The following is a 15751-nucleotide window of genomic DNA, read 5'->3' on the forward strand; positions in this document are numbered from 1 at the left end:
ATGGAGGTGGTTAGGAGTTAAGGAGTTTTTGTAATATAGATAAATAAATTGAATCCAAGGTCCAAAAGTTCTAAAAGGTGGGGAGGTTATAACAAGTAAAGGAGACTAATCTTGGAGGAGTGGAAGGCTGGTAATGGAAAATGCAGACTCTGCAAGTTACTTGACTTCTCTTTGTTTTCACTTCCTTGTCTGTAGAGTTTAATAAAAGGTGCTTGAAATGGACAGTAATACTCAGTAAATATTAGCTATTAGTTTTCACTGTTATCAATGGAAAAAAAAGTCACTTCTTATATTTAACATGGGAAAGGAAACCTATTTTAAACTATGAAGTGTAATTGTTACTGCCTGGAAGTAGGGGCATTACAGGCATAAATAAGAGTGCTCAGGTCTTTCTTAAGATTTTTATGAGTAATGATGTTAACATTTTAATAATCATGATATCTAATAAACTGAATCTACTACGTTTTAGTCACTATGCTTTCAGTGTACTCTCATTTAATTAACTTTTATAAGGTGGATACTAGTAATCCTATATTTCATGAGAGGAAATTGAGACACATATAGATTAAGTATTTTATGCAAGATCATGTAGCTAAACTGTGGCAGGGTCTAGATTTTAGCCAAGGTCTGTCTGACTCCAGATTCTGAATTTTTTATCATTAAGTTAATTTGCTGATTGCATTTAAGGGAAATAACTTAGTAAACAAGCATTTTACTAAAAATTAATGGACTCTAATAACTCACAGGATGTTTTGGGGGTCAGAAATCAAGGACCCTATGATAAGTATTATCCATGAACGGCCGTAAGAGGGCGCCACTGCAACACTTCTGTGACGGTGCTGGAGGCCTCCGTTGCTGTAGTGCTTCGTATACTGAATAATGTAAAGCTTGTACCTTTCTGCTTAGTCTTGGATATATTTTGAATAGAAAAAGGATCCATTTGAAAACTTGAGATCAGCTAACTGCTAATTTTTATAAAATTGAGCATTGGTATTTATATTTCAAGTAGGAGCTCTGTGGTCTGTAAATTAGGAAATCCACATATTTTGTCTTGACTCGGAGAAATGGCTCTGAGATTGCGTGACTTGAGATGGAAAACATTGTAAAATGAAAAAATCAGGCATAGTAACAGAAAGAAAAAAGTAAGAACCATGAGGTTGTATTGGTTTAGGTTACAGTTTTGAGACTTGTAATTCTCTATGTTAGCTATGCATATAGAATAAAGAAAAGTATTTCATTGTTGCAGATTTTTCAACAGAAGGACCAATAAAAATAGCTAAAACGTGTTGTATGTCTACTGTGTGTACGAGGTATTGTTTTGTTTGCTTTCTGTATGAGGTATTGTTCTGTTTGCTTTCTAGAATTTAACTCATTTAATCATTACAACAACCTGTGTAAGATAGGTCCTGTTATTATCCTTGTTTTACACGTGGGGAAACTAAGACATAGTTTAAGTAACTTCTTCAGTCATATGGGTAGGAAGTGGGAGAGCCAGAATTTGAGCCTAGGCATTCTGGCTCCAGACTCTATGTCCTTAATCTCAGTAAGGGATTGCCTCCTTTCATTATCAAATCTTTCAAGTTCTTTTGAATAAACACGATAAAATTGATTTCCCTTTATTCAGGAGAGGTCATGGCATGTTTGTGGCTATGCCAGACTAGAATCACAGGAGCTGTAAGTTCTCGCCTCACATTTGCCATTAATTTGCTGAAATTACTTAATTTCCCTGTTTTAGACATTGAATATTTATAATTAAGAAGAACTTGAGTATAAGAAGAAAAATATAAAATTCAGATAAAAAATCTTCTAGAAATACCTTCTTTTGCTGAAGTAAAGTTTCATTGTTAATGGATTGGGTTACCAAGATCATTCTGTCAACACAGTTTTTATTAAAATGTATAATAGGAATTTTCCCTAACTCTTGTTAATTACTTGGAACCTACAGAAATCAATTAAAATGACCTGAAAAGTTGAGAAGCATAGTTTATTTTAAAAATGATATTATGAGTTTGCTTCCTTCCAGCTGCGATTTCTGTTAAAATGCCAGGGAGAAAGGGTCTGGAGGTCAGGCTTTCTTTTAAAGCCCCAAGCCTCTAATTACATTGTGAGTCTTTGTGGTGACTAGCCGCCATCCTGATTCATCTCATCTCATAGCATAAACTCATATGTGATCCCATCAGCCTATGAATAAAGACACTCCTATTATCGGGAATTCTAAGGATGTAGAGTCTTCCTCCCAGGAACCAGGGACGGAGGCCAGTTAGATTCTTTTTATTTAATAGGAGTATAGGCATTGTTCTATTTCAAAGGATTTCCTTGTCTATTTTAAACATTTGTGTATAAATTCCATGGTATCACCCTATGTTTTAATCATAACAAATACTTTTTTTCCTCTAGGAGTCTGGAGCACCTATTCTTACAGATGATGTTAGTTTACAAGTGTTTATGGATCACTTGAAGAAACTTGCTGTGTCCAGTGCTGCTTGAAGTGCTAAACATGTTAAAGACACTTAAGAAGATGAAATAATATTCAAATTTCATTTTTTCCTCTTTCCATTTATCTGTGGAAACCAACAGATATTGCTCTATATTTTTTGTATTAGTATGGTTTGAGACAACATAGGGAAAATATTCACATTTGTAGATTAAGCTGGAATTATAATGAGAGCAATAAGAACAAATTTATTTTGCTTACCACAGTGTTATAACTGGTTCTAGAAATTTGAGGTCTTTATAACTTAATTATGTTTAATAAAAATAGAGTCTGCCTTGTACTACAGATGTAATTTATTTGTATAATGCAGACAGACCCAAAGTGGCACTGAATTTCCTTGCTCACCTTTTAAAAACTTGTTCCTTAATTTTAGCCAGAAAGCTAAAAAACATTAGTAATGATAAATGTGAACATTTTTGCTTATTCATTGAATATTTTTCTGTAATTTTCAGCACTTATGTATACACTTTTTCTGTACTTACTAGGGTAAGGCAGATTTATTTTTATGATTTGTTTAGGAATTATTTGATTTTATAATGGTAATTTTCATGATGATAATGTTTTTGGTTATTTGGAAAGATAGTTTAGAGATGAAAGTTTTTTTTTGGGTAACAATCCCGCAGCTGACAATAAATGTGAAATTTCCACAAAATATCCAACCTATGTGACTAAACACAACAGTTTTTTTTAAAAAGGGAGATAGAAAATAAATCGTTTTGTTGGAGTGCATTTTACTAAGCCTTTGCAGTAAAATGACTGTTGTAACTACTAAACCAAATTTAGTTTTCACAGCATGGTTTTGTTGTTTTTCCCTTGTTTTTCTGAGGTAAATTTTATGTTATATCCTTCAGTATTTTAACACTACTTTGGCAGTTTACACATTACTTTTTGTTTTTCCTTCCTTTTTGTGAAATTTATTAAGTTGTGGTTCTTATTGATAACAGTATTATATAATGTTTGCTTAATTATATCATGTGATGCTCAGTTCTATTTTGATTTATTCATTGGTATTCACTTTTACCTTTAAAGTTTACTTGTAGCAAATATGTTTACATTGATAAAGCCAGATATGTTTTGACAATGAAATTTACATATCAAGTACTGCAAATAAAAGGTGGTGCTATGATATATGCTTAGGAGGACAGTTTTAATGACTGTACTTGCATGAACACAATCATATGATGGTAAAACAGAAACTTAAGAAAAAATTGTTTATATGTTATTTTCAATTAGCTTAAATAAATTGCATTGTTATATTTTATTTGAATTGAACTGTGCTAGGCCTAAATGCCAATAAAATATACTTTTCACTGTTTTTCTGGCTATTTTGAAATCTAGTAAAACCTGAGAAGCCTAATGTAAAATTAGAGTATTTAAAATCATTAGATTTAAAAGCTACTCCTTTAAAAAATAACAACTTTAAGATATAATTCACACATCATACACTTCATCTACTTAAAGTACACAAATCAATAATTTTGAATATTTTCATGAAGTTATGTAATCACATCACCACAATCAATCTTAGAGTATTTTTTATCACTCCCAATAGTTACTCATTTTTGTCATAAGGCTAGTGTGTTTTTAAAAAGGGAGATAGAGGTTCATGTAGTTTTTTGTTGTTGTTGTTTGAGACAGAGTCTTGCTCTGTTGCCCAGGCTGGAGTGCAGTGGCACAGTCTCGGCTTACTGCAGCCTCCACCTTCTGGGTTCAAGCTATTCTCCTGCCTCAGCTTCCCAAGTAACTGGGATTATAGGCGCCTGTCACCACGCCCGGCTAAGTTTTGTATTTTCAGTAGAGATAGGGTTTCACCATATTGGCCAGGCTGGTCTTGAACTCCTGACCTCAAGCGATCCACCTGCCTCGGCCTCCCAAAGTGCTAGGATTACAGGTGTGAGCCACTGCACCCAGCCAAGTTCACATATTTTGAATTGAGGAAAGACATTGTAATGATGACACCTGTTTAATTTGCCTGTTCTCTTAAGTTATGTCCTTTAAGAATGGTGTTGTGCCATTGTTTCTTGTCTTGGTACTTAGCCCTAAACTGTCCTCTACTTCTAAATCAATTACAGCTGAATTTAGGGATAAGGATGAACAAATACATTATCATACCCTTTTAGCTTACCATTTAAAAGCAATCGCCTGGGATCATTTTTGTGTATAATTTATCTATTTCTAAATTATCTACTTACATAGACTGTTGAAAAGAATGTTTAGCCCTGTCTTAGTTTATTTGGGCTGCCAGAACAAAATACCTTAGACTGGGTATTTTACAACCAATGGAAATTTATTTCTCACAGTTCTGGAGGCTGGGAAGTCCACAATCAAGTAGAGTTGGTGTCTGGTGATGGCTCTCTGCTTTGTAGATGGCACCTTCTATGTGTCCTCACATGGTGGAAGGAAGAGAGATGAACAAGCTTCCACAGGCACCTTTTGTAAAAGCACTAATCCCATTCATGAGGGTGTACCCCTCATTCTCTAATCACTTCCTAAAGGCCCCACTGATCTGGGAGGGAGGCAGAGAAGTGCTAGGAAGCGAAGGACGTGGTCCTTGGCTAGGGCTTCACCTCCAGGCCTGTGCCCACAGACCTAGGTGAAGACAGGCATTTCTGTTTTCCTGCCCAAATGTTGCACTTCCCAAGATCACCCTGGCCCACCATGCCCCCATCCTGTGCTTTTAACAACCTAGAGACCCTAGCGGGCACACACAAGCGGCTGGACATCAGAAGGAACACTTTGGCGGAAGAACACAAAAACAGCAGGATGTCGAGAGGCGCAGGTCGGCAGAAAAGCACAACTGGAGACTCCAGTAGACACCGACAGGCCAACCAGTGGAAGGACACGGAGTTGGGCTGGGGCTCCGAAGGAGGGCCCGGGCTGCTGAGCTGCCTGACTCCAGGGGAAAACCACCTTCCCACTCCATCTCCCTTCTGGTTCCCCATCCATCTGCTGAGAACTTTCACTCAATAAAACCTTGCACTCATTCTTCAAGCCCACGTGGGATCCGATTCTCCCGGTACACCAAGGCAAGAAACCCTGGGATACAGAAAGCCCTCTGTCCTTGCGATAAGGCAGGTGGTCTAATTGACCTGACACAAGCCGCCTGCAGACGCCTAAACTGAAAGAGCGTACTGTAACACACGCCCAGTGGGGCTTCAGCTGTGAACATTCACCCCTAAACACTGCTGTGGAGTGGGAGCCCCACACCTGCCTTTCTGCATACTCCCCCTAGAGGTTTGAGCATTGGGGAACTGAAGAAGCGAGCCACACCCTCATCGTACACCCAGCCAGGGGGTTAAGGGAACTTTTCCCGTTTCACCACCTCTTAAATGTCATATTGGAGATTAGGTTTCAACATAGGAACTTTGAGGGAACCCAAACGCTTAGACCACAGCACTCTTTTAAAGAACGTGGATGATATGGTTTGGGTTTGTGTCCCTGCCCCAATCTCATGTCAAATTGGAGGAGGGGCCTGGTGGGGGGTGACTGGATCACGGGGGCAGATTTTCCCCTTGCTGTTCTCGTAATACTTAGTTCTCGTGAGATCCGATCGTTTAAAAGTGTGTGGCACTTCCGCCTTTGCTCCCTCGCTCTCCTGCTCTGTCGTGGTAAGACGTGCTTGCTTCCCCTTCGCCTTCTGCCATGACTAAGTTTCCTGAGGCTTCCCAGTCATGCTTCCTGTTAAACCTGTGGAACTGTAAGTCAATAAAACCTCTTTTCTCCATAGATTATACAGTCTCAGGTAGTTCTTTATAGCAGTGTGAAAACAGACTAATACAGTAGGATGGATAAAGAATATTTGCTAAATTATTAGCAGCACTGAGTAGCTTTGGTATATTACCCAGAACTGTTTTGGAATTCATTTTTGAATCTACTACTTCTATTGGCATAATCTCTAAAAATGATCTTAGACATCATCTGTGTACACAGATGTAACAGGATAAATTTATTCTTTTATTGGCAGATTCCAAAACTGAGCTGACATTTCTCTGTTTAGTTCCCCACTTGATAGACTTCCCTCTCATATCCCCAGACTCAGAGACTGCATCTAATGAGTGTACTTAGTTGTCCAGCTCAGGCCAGAAACCAAAGAATCATTTTCAACTCTTACTCTTCTCAACATCTTTGGTAACCACATTGTAAAAATTCAACCTCTCTAGTATTTCCGTAATCTATTTCCAGTTCTCTATCCTACTGTTATTCTGCCTTCATTATATCTCACCTGGCTTGGTGAAATAGCTTCCTAACTAGCCTACTTTCTCCAATCTCCTTGTCTCTATTCCTCTTTTCAATTCACTTTCCACACTGCAACAATAGTACTATTTCTGAATATAGGTCTGATTCAGTCATTTCCTTTTGCCCTCCCAATAAAATCCAAACACTTTGGCCTCGTAACATTGTATACTATATATCAGATTGTACCCCAGTTCTCTGCTAGAAAAATGGTATAAAAGACACAGCTGAAAAGGTGTATTGGAGAGGAATTCTAGTTGTACCCAAGCATGAAATTTAGGTGTTGTATTTGGTATCTATTTAGTGTCAAAACCAAATGCATTCTCTACTGGCTGTTACAAATTAAATTCCATCGCTTATTGCACTTGCTTTTATTTTAAATGAACATGGTATTTTTTTCAGTTATTTTCAAACTGCGGACAAATTAGGATTATTTCCTTTATCTTTTATAAAATTAAAAAAAAATAGAGATGAGGTTTCACTATGTTGGCCAGGTTGGTTTTGACCTCTTGGCCTCAAGCAATCCTTCTGCCTCAGCCTTCCAAAGTGCTAGGATTACAGGCATGAGACACCTCGCCCAGCCGGATTATTTCCTTTCTAACATCCGTCTTTACATTTTTATTTTCATTTCCCATGTATCCACTATACATGCATATATACTTTTTGTACTCTTCAAATGCTTGACTTGCATTCATCTTGAGGATTTTGTCAAGTTATTCTACAGATACTTCCATTTTTCTTGTTTGCTTTTTAATAGTTTATGAAATTAAGTCTCCTTTCTTCTGTTCATTTTTTTCTCCTTTGTTTACCTATTGAAACAACCGCTGTTCTAGGCTTAATGTATTATTATCTAGTGAACAGAATAATATTAAGGTATGGAACAGTGAAGTTACATTACTAAATATATTTGATTTTTTTTTCTTCCCTACCTGTGTAATCCATACTGACCAGCATCTTCAGTTGCTTTTCTTTGAGACTTGGTTTTTTTTTTCTGTGTGTCTATTTTCTTACATTTTGTTATTGCCTACCTTTTTCTACATTTTCTGCGTACTAATTTTCAAGGAGCAATTTTAAAGCTCAGTTTTTACTCTACGTTGTTCAAGCCTGATTTGTACTGTTTGCAAATATTTTGGTCTTCGATTAATCTTATCTAAAACTTCACAGCAGGAAAAACTTAAATTGCACCACTGATGGAATGATTTGTGTTTTTTTTTGGTTAATCCTTTAGTTTTAAACAACAGTTCAAAAAAATGTAGTGCCATAGGTATTCAAGACACAAACTGCAACTCTAAGAGAGGGGAAATTATTCAAAAATTGTTATTAATTTACCTTCTAAATGTAAGGGTATCCGTGTATGTTCAGGCCACATTGTATAACTGGGGGTTCTCTGAATTAAGTTCCATGTAGAACACAATGTTTAATGAGATGAACAAAGCGAATCAATGGAGACTTTCATAAGAGCAAAAAAGTGATAGTTTGAAAGTATTAATCCATTTCTAAAGCTAAGGAGAAAATTGAATATCAATTCTTCTGATAAGCATAAAATACATGTGTTTCTTTTTTTAAATGAAAGTCTTAAAAATTATTCAAAATTTTTTCCCCAGGCCAATTAAGAAGCATAATTGCTTAGTTATTTAATGATCAAGATTCATCTACTTTTCGTCTAATGAATTTCAACTGAGACTTGATGTAACAATCATACATCCACCACTCATGAATGCAGTTTGGGAAACTGGACTTTTGGAGTTAAAAGGGCCAGTTGAAATCATTAGGTCCTATTTCTTTACCCAATTCATTCAAGAATCCCTCCACAGTATCACTGTTGGTCACCTGATCTCCGTAAAATACTTTCAGTGATAAGTCAAACAACAGCTGAAAGTTGCTGAATGCTGTGAGTGACTTACACCTTTAGAGAAAAGAATGTTGCTGAGTTAGAAAGGATTTGTATATGACATACCAAAGTAAACTTTGACCAGAATTTTACGAGGAAATACTTAACTCCATTTTACATGATAACACAATCAGAGGGGCTATGAACTTTCACCTAAAAGGCCATCTGGCAGTCTTTGATACTGTCATTAAAAGAAAGTGGGTAGACAGTTACGTAGCAGATGTTTGCCGATTAGAAGAATGCTCTCAAGCAGGACATTGTGGACACACTCACCACAGAACTGTGTATTTTCCAACTGCAATCACCATGTATTTAAGTGGATAAAAGTACATTGTAGAGCTTGGTGTTATGAGTCTGTTTCCTGTGGAAAGTGTGGCCTGCTGTGCTGGGGAAGCTGCTGTTTTCTTTTCTGGTCGAGATCTTGTTCAACTGCTTTCATAGGGTACAGGGTGAAGCATCCACAGAATGATCCTGTGTGTACATTTAACCTGTTCTGGGGACTGCACTGTTTGTTTTCGCAAATTAGGAAAATCGACAAAATCAACAATTTTTGTAGAAATTAGAACTTTTTCTAAGAATAGCAAATCTGGAGATTACTTCTGAGTAGCAGTAAAGATGTCACTTTGAAGTGATAAGTATACCGAATAAAGAATCTCCAATAAGGAAGGATCACATTTAACTTTATTTAGTGGCTTAGAGCCTTTTCTTCAAGCCAAATTAAAAGTAACGTAATCTGCAGAGGTTTAAAAATTAATCTTTATCAAATCCTTGTGAGATGCTAATAGGTTAAGTATTCTGCATGTTTGAAAACATTTGTAAAGAAGAGATGAAAGAATCACAGAGCAGTGCTTCTCAAACTTGAACATGAATCCTCATGGAATAATGATAAAATGCAGATTTCCATCCAGTAGGTCTGAGGTTTTGCATTCTAACAAGCTCTCAGGTGATACCAGTGCTGCTGCTGTGGCAGGCCACAATTTAAATGGCAATGTCAGCCAAGAGCAGCGTTATGTTTTGGGACTCTCATAGGAAGAAGTCCAGCAGTCAGTTGGAAATGTGCATTTTGGACTCAGGAGACTCAGTTTTGGGAGCCATAAGCATAGAATAATAGTTGAAGTTATAAGAATAGATGAAATTGCTCTTCTTTAATTATTTACTAAATACTAATAAGGTAGTTAGGGAGCACAGAGTCAGACACAATCCTTCTCTGTGGAGCACAGATTATGCCATCCTGTATGGCCTCCTGCAATGTTTTAATTCTAAAATTCTATTTTTAATGAGAACATTAAGCCTACTGATTTATCAAGTATATCTTTTTCAGCAAGGAAGTATTTCTATTAAAAAGACCATCAGGTTGCTGAAATATTAATGGTAGTACAATATCATGTAACTGAAGAGAATGTTATCATTGAATTCAGGGTTTTGATGAAAACCCAGAGTTAGGTTCTTTATTTTAATAGGGATGTTGAGAAAACAAGATTCTGAGTAATAAATTGTGAAATGGCTTGATTAATAATTGTCTTTCGGCCAGGCATGATGGCTCAGTTTACTCCCAAAGTGTAATCCTAGCACTTTGGGAGGCCGAGGCAGGTGGATCGTTTGAGGTCAGGAGTTTGAGACCAGTCTGGCCAACGTGGTGAAACCCTGTCTCTACTAAAAATACAAAAATTAGCTGGGCATGGTGGTGCATGCCTGTAATCCCAGCTCCTCAGGAGGCTGAGGCAGGAGAATTGCTTGAACCCAGGAGGTGGAGGTTGCAGTGAGCCGAGATCGCACCACTGCACTCTAGCCTGGGCGACAGAGTGAGACTCCATCTCAAAAAAAAAAAAAAGTCTTTAATTATTTTAAGAATGATGTCTCCCACTTTTTAGGACCACAAAATACATTGCCAAGGCATGTTATGCAATGTTCTTAATTAGGTATGTTTGTTAATTGATTAGGTAACGGTTATGGTGTAGATAGACATCGCTCTGCCTGGAGTTAGAGAAGTAAATGTGACAGTCTCTGAGCAGACTTTGGACCAATAGACTTCTATTTTTGTGTTTGTTGTGTGGTGACTCTTCTTATCTTATTGTATATTTACATTGGGCCTTTTGAATTATATTTACTTATTGAGTGCCATACACACTTCTGACATGGCTTGTTGTAAATGACTCTAATGATTATTTTCCATTTGGAGTCTAAAGTCCAGCACGGTTTCAGGGAGCTAATGTTTTATTATTGCAGGTTCTTTGTCAAGAACATTCAGTGCACCTGCTGTGCATACTCAGCCTATATATACGGTGACAGCTACATCTGCTTCCCCATCTGCACCTTTTGGTTTTAAGTCGATATCATTAGCTATCTGTAACACTTAAGAATCTGCCTGTATCTGTTGAAGGATAGATAACTGGGTTGAAAATCCTCACCTTTCTGCAAGACCTTCCACAAAATAATAGCTCTGTGGAGTGATTTGGGGATTTCTTATGATTAAATAGATGATTGAAGCTGTGATTGTCAAATAGAAACATGTTTAAACATGTTCCAGAGCTTACTTTAATTTATTAAGAAGGACATGATCACAAAATGTGTTTAATAATAATGTAGCTACGCTATATGTTAAATTTGGATCTGTTCCCATAGCAGATAAGATCTGTTAATCAATAAAGTCTAAAGTTGTCTGTACAGAGTGGAAAACCCTAATCCTTAACATTAGTATACTAGTCATGTCAATCAGCATGTCCACATCCTCCTGCTTGCATCTCTCTGCTGGACTAAGGAGCCAGCCTCCGTCTCTTCCTTAAGCAAAGGGGTGGGATCAAGTTTTCTAAGGGCACCTAATCCATAGAGTGGTTGCTGAACCTATGAAATGACTTGATAGGAAAAAGTTTCCTTAGTAAGAATAGTGATAATTAACTAGACTAATTACACTCTCCTCCTTGAAAAGTTGAAAGACTCAGATAGCAGCAGCCATTCTGTAATGAGAGAAAAAATGACTAAGAACAGACAAGGGGTGGAAGAGGTGTACTGATGGTGGAACATTAGGATGAAGGTTCATTAACTCTGCTGGGTGATAGTTTCTAGACCGCCCTGCATCTTGAAACATGGCCATTTTTGGAATCCTTTCACCCTTACTCCCAAATGTGTTCATTTGGTATAATAAGTTTCCATTATTTGAGATGAGTGAAACTTACTTATGAAACAAAGATCACAGTGACCATGAGGATTTACTTTTTCATCTGTGTTGCAAAGAATAGGGATTAAATATTGAGAAAACAAATAATAAGTGAGATGGGTGCCACACTGGGACAGATTCCAGAAGATGCACTATGTTACCTTATCTGTCCACTCAGGATGGATAAAGTTCACCCGATTTAGGTGTCTTTCTACCAATATCCAGCCAGATTACTAATGTATAGGTTTCTGAGGCCAGAAGACCTTAATATCAATAAGTAATGGAATTACCTGAAACTCACTCCATACTCTTTTAAATAGTGCATTGAAGGAGCGGGGATCATGGGCTAAAATTCTGAAAACTATTGTATTTTTGTCTCCAACTGTCCCTTTAAACTTGCTCAATGTGTATAGTCTCCAGTCTCCCCAACTACTTGGTAAAGACTCTAGCAGACTGATTTTGGGTCACTTTTATCTAATAGACTTAAAGGTCACTCTAAGCCATAGACATAACCCCGTTTAACAATGGCCAGGTCCTGTGCTAGGCGGAAACATGCACCACCTCATCTACTTTTCTCCACGGTCATCTTAGCTCACTTGAAATTTGCTATCTGTTATCCTGGCATCTTAGTCCAAGCCACTTGTTATACATTTATCCACAAGAAAAGTGTAAATGATACACACATGGAGAATTCCACTGTCATTCTCTGGTTCTTCTCTCAGGGCTACTTGCTAATCAGTATGTCTTGAGAATGGTTCTGTCCTCTGAGGTATTCTTTCCCCAGCACATGGAGAGTTTCTCCTAGGCCCCACCCACTCAATGCTTGCCCCACAGTGTTGGCTCTGGGATATACAGTTCTTACCCAGACCTTTATTCTTATTCACAGGATTTACTTAAAATCTGCCCCCAAATAAACCTTAGGAGCTGAGCCAGGAATGGTGGTGCATGCCTGTTGTCTCAGCTACTTGGAAGGCTGAGGCGGGAGATCTATTTAGCCCATGTGTTTAAAGCTGAAGAGAGCTATGATCATGCCACTGCACTCCAGCCTGGGCAGCAGAGTGAGAACCCATGAAGAAAGAGAGAGAGAGACCTTAAAAGCTGAATCCTTATCAATGGATTCTGATGAAAGGCTATGCTTGTCTCAAAAATGCTGAATGAGGCCATCTGTCTACTATTCTTGTTAATAAAAATAATGAGGTGCTACTACAGCTTTCTGCAGTGTTGTGTGTTCATGTTCTTTCTGCCTGCTGGGTCCACTCTGCAGTGTGGGGATTTTTTTGTGGGCTGTAGCCACAGGAAGGGTGTTCTAGTGAAGAAATTCCCTACTTGCCTGGAGTCTGAGCCAAACATGGACACTCCTTTGCACGACTTTATAACATCTTGCGTAACATCAATAAGTATTCTTTGGCAGTTGTGGCTAAAAAATAGCTCAGGGATATTATCATTCAATAATGTTGTATGCAATAGTATGTAGGTTACATATCTGCTGATAGACTAGGGGTAAATATGACTTATGGAGTAGTACCTTGTACTAACAATAGCACTTGCTCATGATTCTAGAAAGTTAGAACTAACCTACCACTCAGATATCTGCAGGGAGAGAAGCATATGGGATTTAATCAATTATCTTCCCAAAAAACTCCCTGGAAAGAAAATTGTAAATTCATTTCAAATAATCAATGAAAGATTTTTCCATGTGTGTTAGATGACTTATACATTCGCATATATTGTCCCTCATTTCTGAATCTTGTGATCTAAAAAATCAATATTACAATTTTATTTCTAGACAAGTGTTCTTTACTATTAAATTTTAGAAGGGTTGTGAAAATTTGCATTGGGGGGCAAAAATTATTCTGCGCTCTTCTGTTCTATTGGGAGATATTACTTTTCTCCCTATTATTTTCACTTTCTACTTATTTGTAGGATTGCTGAAATAGCTTTTGAACTGAGTGAACATTTTAATTTACTCTGTTTTTTAAAAATATTATTAAAGCTTCTTTGAACAAATAAGAGAATGACCAAAGAAAGAAATTCGAGAAGGATAAACTAAGCATAAAGAGGAAAGCTTTTCATGTCAGAAAATGCTAAGGATAAACTAAACTTCAATCAAGAGACAAATGTAGTTTGAAGGCACTGACACTTCATCACCGCAGGGAGGCAGTAGCTTCTTCAGTAATAAGAAACTCAAGGCTTTTAGTATTTTTCTCCACTTTAAATTCTGAACTTTTCTGTTAATAATTCTTTATGTGATTTTTTTTCTATCAACACCCATGCTTTAGTCCTTGATTTTAAAAGGTAATCCTTGCTCATGTCTGAAATAATTGGACCCCAAAAGTAAAACATAGTTTGCCGAAAGGGTACAAAATTGAAAAATGACTTTAGCTGCACACCATGCATGAAAGACTTTCGAAGTCTGTATTTCCATAAAAAATTATAAATAAATGAAATTCTTTATATGCTCAGTAAGTCAACTTTTTAAAACGCAGCAATTATGGTTTCTATAGCACAACAAGAAAGGTTGGGTGGGATTTTGAGGTCACCTCATCCTAGCATCTTCACTTGTGACCACATTTTTAACCTATTTCTTGCTGAATATTTAATATTTTGGCCACATTTTCATTTTGGTCACAACATAAGTGTAGATTTAAAGTATGGTAATACTTTTGATCCAGCAAAAGCACTAGACCCATACACAGAGGAATTTATGTCAGAAAGTTATATCTAGTGGAAGATTCTAAAATGTTAAAAATTCTCTTTTACTCAGTTTCCATGCTTGAATGAATTACTTATCTGAGTGGAGAGCTTCTTCCGTGGGGATAAACAGCTTGGTAAACATTAGAAATAGTGGTGTCTCAGCTATTTCTAAGTATCTATGTCTGAGTATTTGCTATTTCCAGTAGAGGTAATCCAGCAGAGTTTAGATTCAGACATTTTCTTTTTTTAGTATAATCAAATATATTTTCATCTAGCGAAGAAGGAAAAACAGATAGAGTCCATATCTTTTAGGGGAAAAAACTCCACTGATGTTGACTTTAAGTACAAACACAAACAACAGAGGAATGGCAGGGTGAAATGTATAGGAGCACAGATTCTGGAACACTGCACAGATTCAAAGCGCAGCTTTGCCATTTCCCAGTCGAGTCACACTGGGCACATTTCTTAACTTCTCTGGGACTGCTTCTTTAGCTGCAAGATGGGGAAAATCATAGCACCTACTTCATAGCGTTGTATGAAGATTAAACAATTGAGTACCTATAGTATATTTAGAACACTGCTTGGCACTTAATATATGCCCTGTAAATGCTGGTTGTCATCATTCCAACGAGAGGCATTACTCTCCAGCCCTTCATTTTCTATCAGGTACTCCACATTATAATTATTATTTTTGCAGAGACGAGGTCTCACTTTGTTGCCCAGGTTGGTCTTGAACTCCTGGGCTCAAGTGATCCTCCCGCTTTGGCCTCCCAAAGCACTGGGACTACAGGTGTGAGCCACCATGCCTGACCCTGGTACCCTACATCCACATTATTATCTACATTTTACATACCAGGAAACTAAGGCTCAAAGACCTTATGACAGGTTGCACAACTGGTAAGTAGTAACACCCACAGATTTCACTGTACAGATTGTATACAATACATCACCACGTGCATTAATAATGTCTTTATTACTAATATGTCGTTACTAATAATGTCTAATAATGTTTTTATTACTACCTGGCGACATGAATTGAGTGCTTATCCTGTGCAAGGCATAGTTCTGCGTGCAAAGGATAACCCATGAGATAGGCGCCGTTGTTATTACCATTTTGTCAATGAGGAAACTAAGGCACAGATTGTTTAAAAAACTTGCTCAAGGTCACATAGCACCTACTGGCAGACATGAAATGTAAACCCAAGTGGTTTGCTCTAGTATCTGTGCCCCTTTTCTGCCCCTTTCCCTGAGAGTGATCAAACGCTTGTGGAGCTTTCATGTGGTC

The 15751-nt window shown here is 37.4% G+C and overlaps 1 protein-coding gene across 2 annotated transcripts in view; it reads left to right on the forward strand.

Moving 5' to 3' along the window:
* SEC23A (Sec23 homolog A (S. cerevisiae)) overlaps positions 1–3809 on the forward strand; it is a 57053-nt gene extending 53244 nt beyond the window's left edge. For both annotated transcript variants that reach the window (XM_011965635.1, XM_011965636.1), the window contains one exon: positions 2398–3809. In XM_011965635.1, coding sequence (XP_011821025.1) covers positions 2398–2487 — 90 coding nt within the window. In that variant the 3' untranslated portion in view covers positions 2488–3809. The remainder of the gene's footprint in view (positions 1–2397) is intronic.
* The last annotated feature ends 11942 nt before the right edge of the window (positions 3810–15751 follow it).

This window comes from Mandrillus leucophaeus, unplaced genomic scaffold (assembly GCF_000951045.1).
Source record: "Mandrillus leucophaeus isolate KB7577 unplaced genomic scaffold, Mleu.le_1.0 Scaffold730, whole genome shotgun sequence".
Lineage (NCBI taxonomy): Eukaryota > Metazoa > Chordata > Mammalia > Primates > Cercopithecidae > Mandrillus > Mandrillus leucophaeus.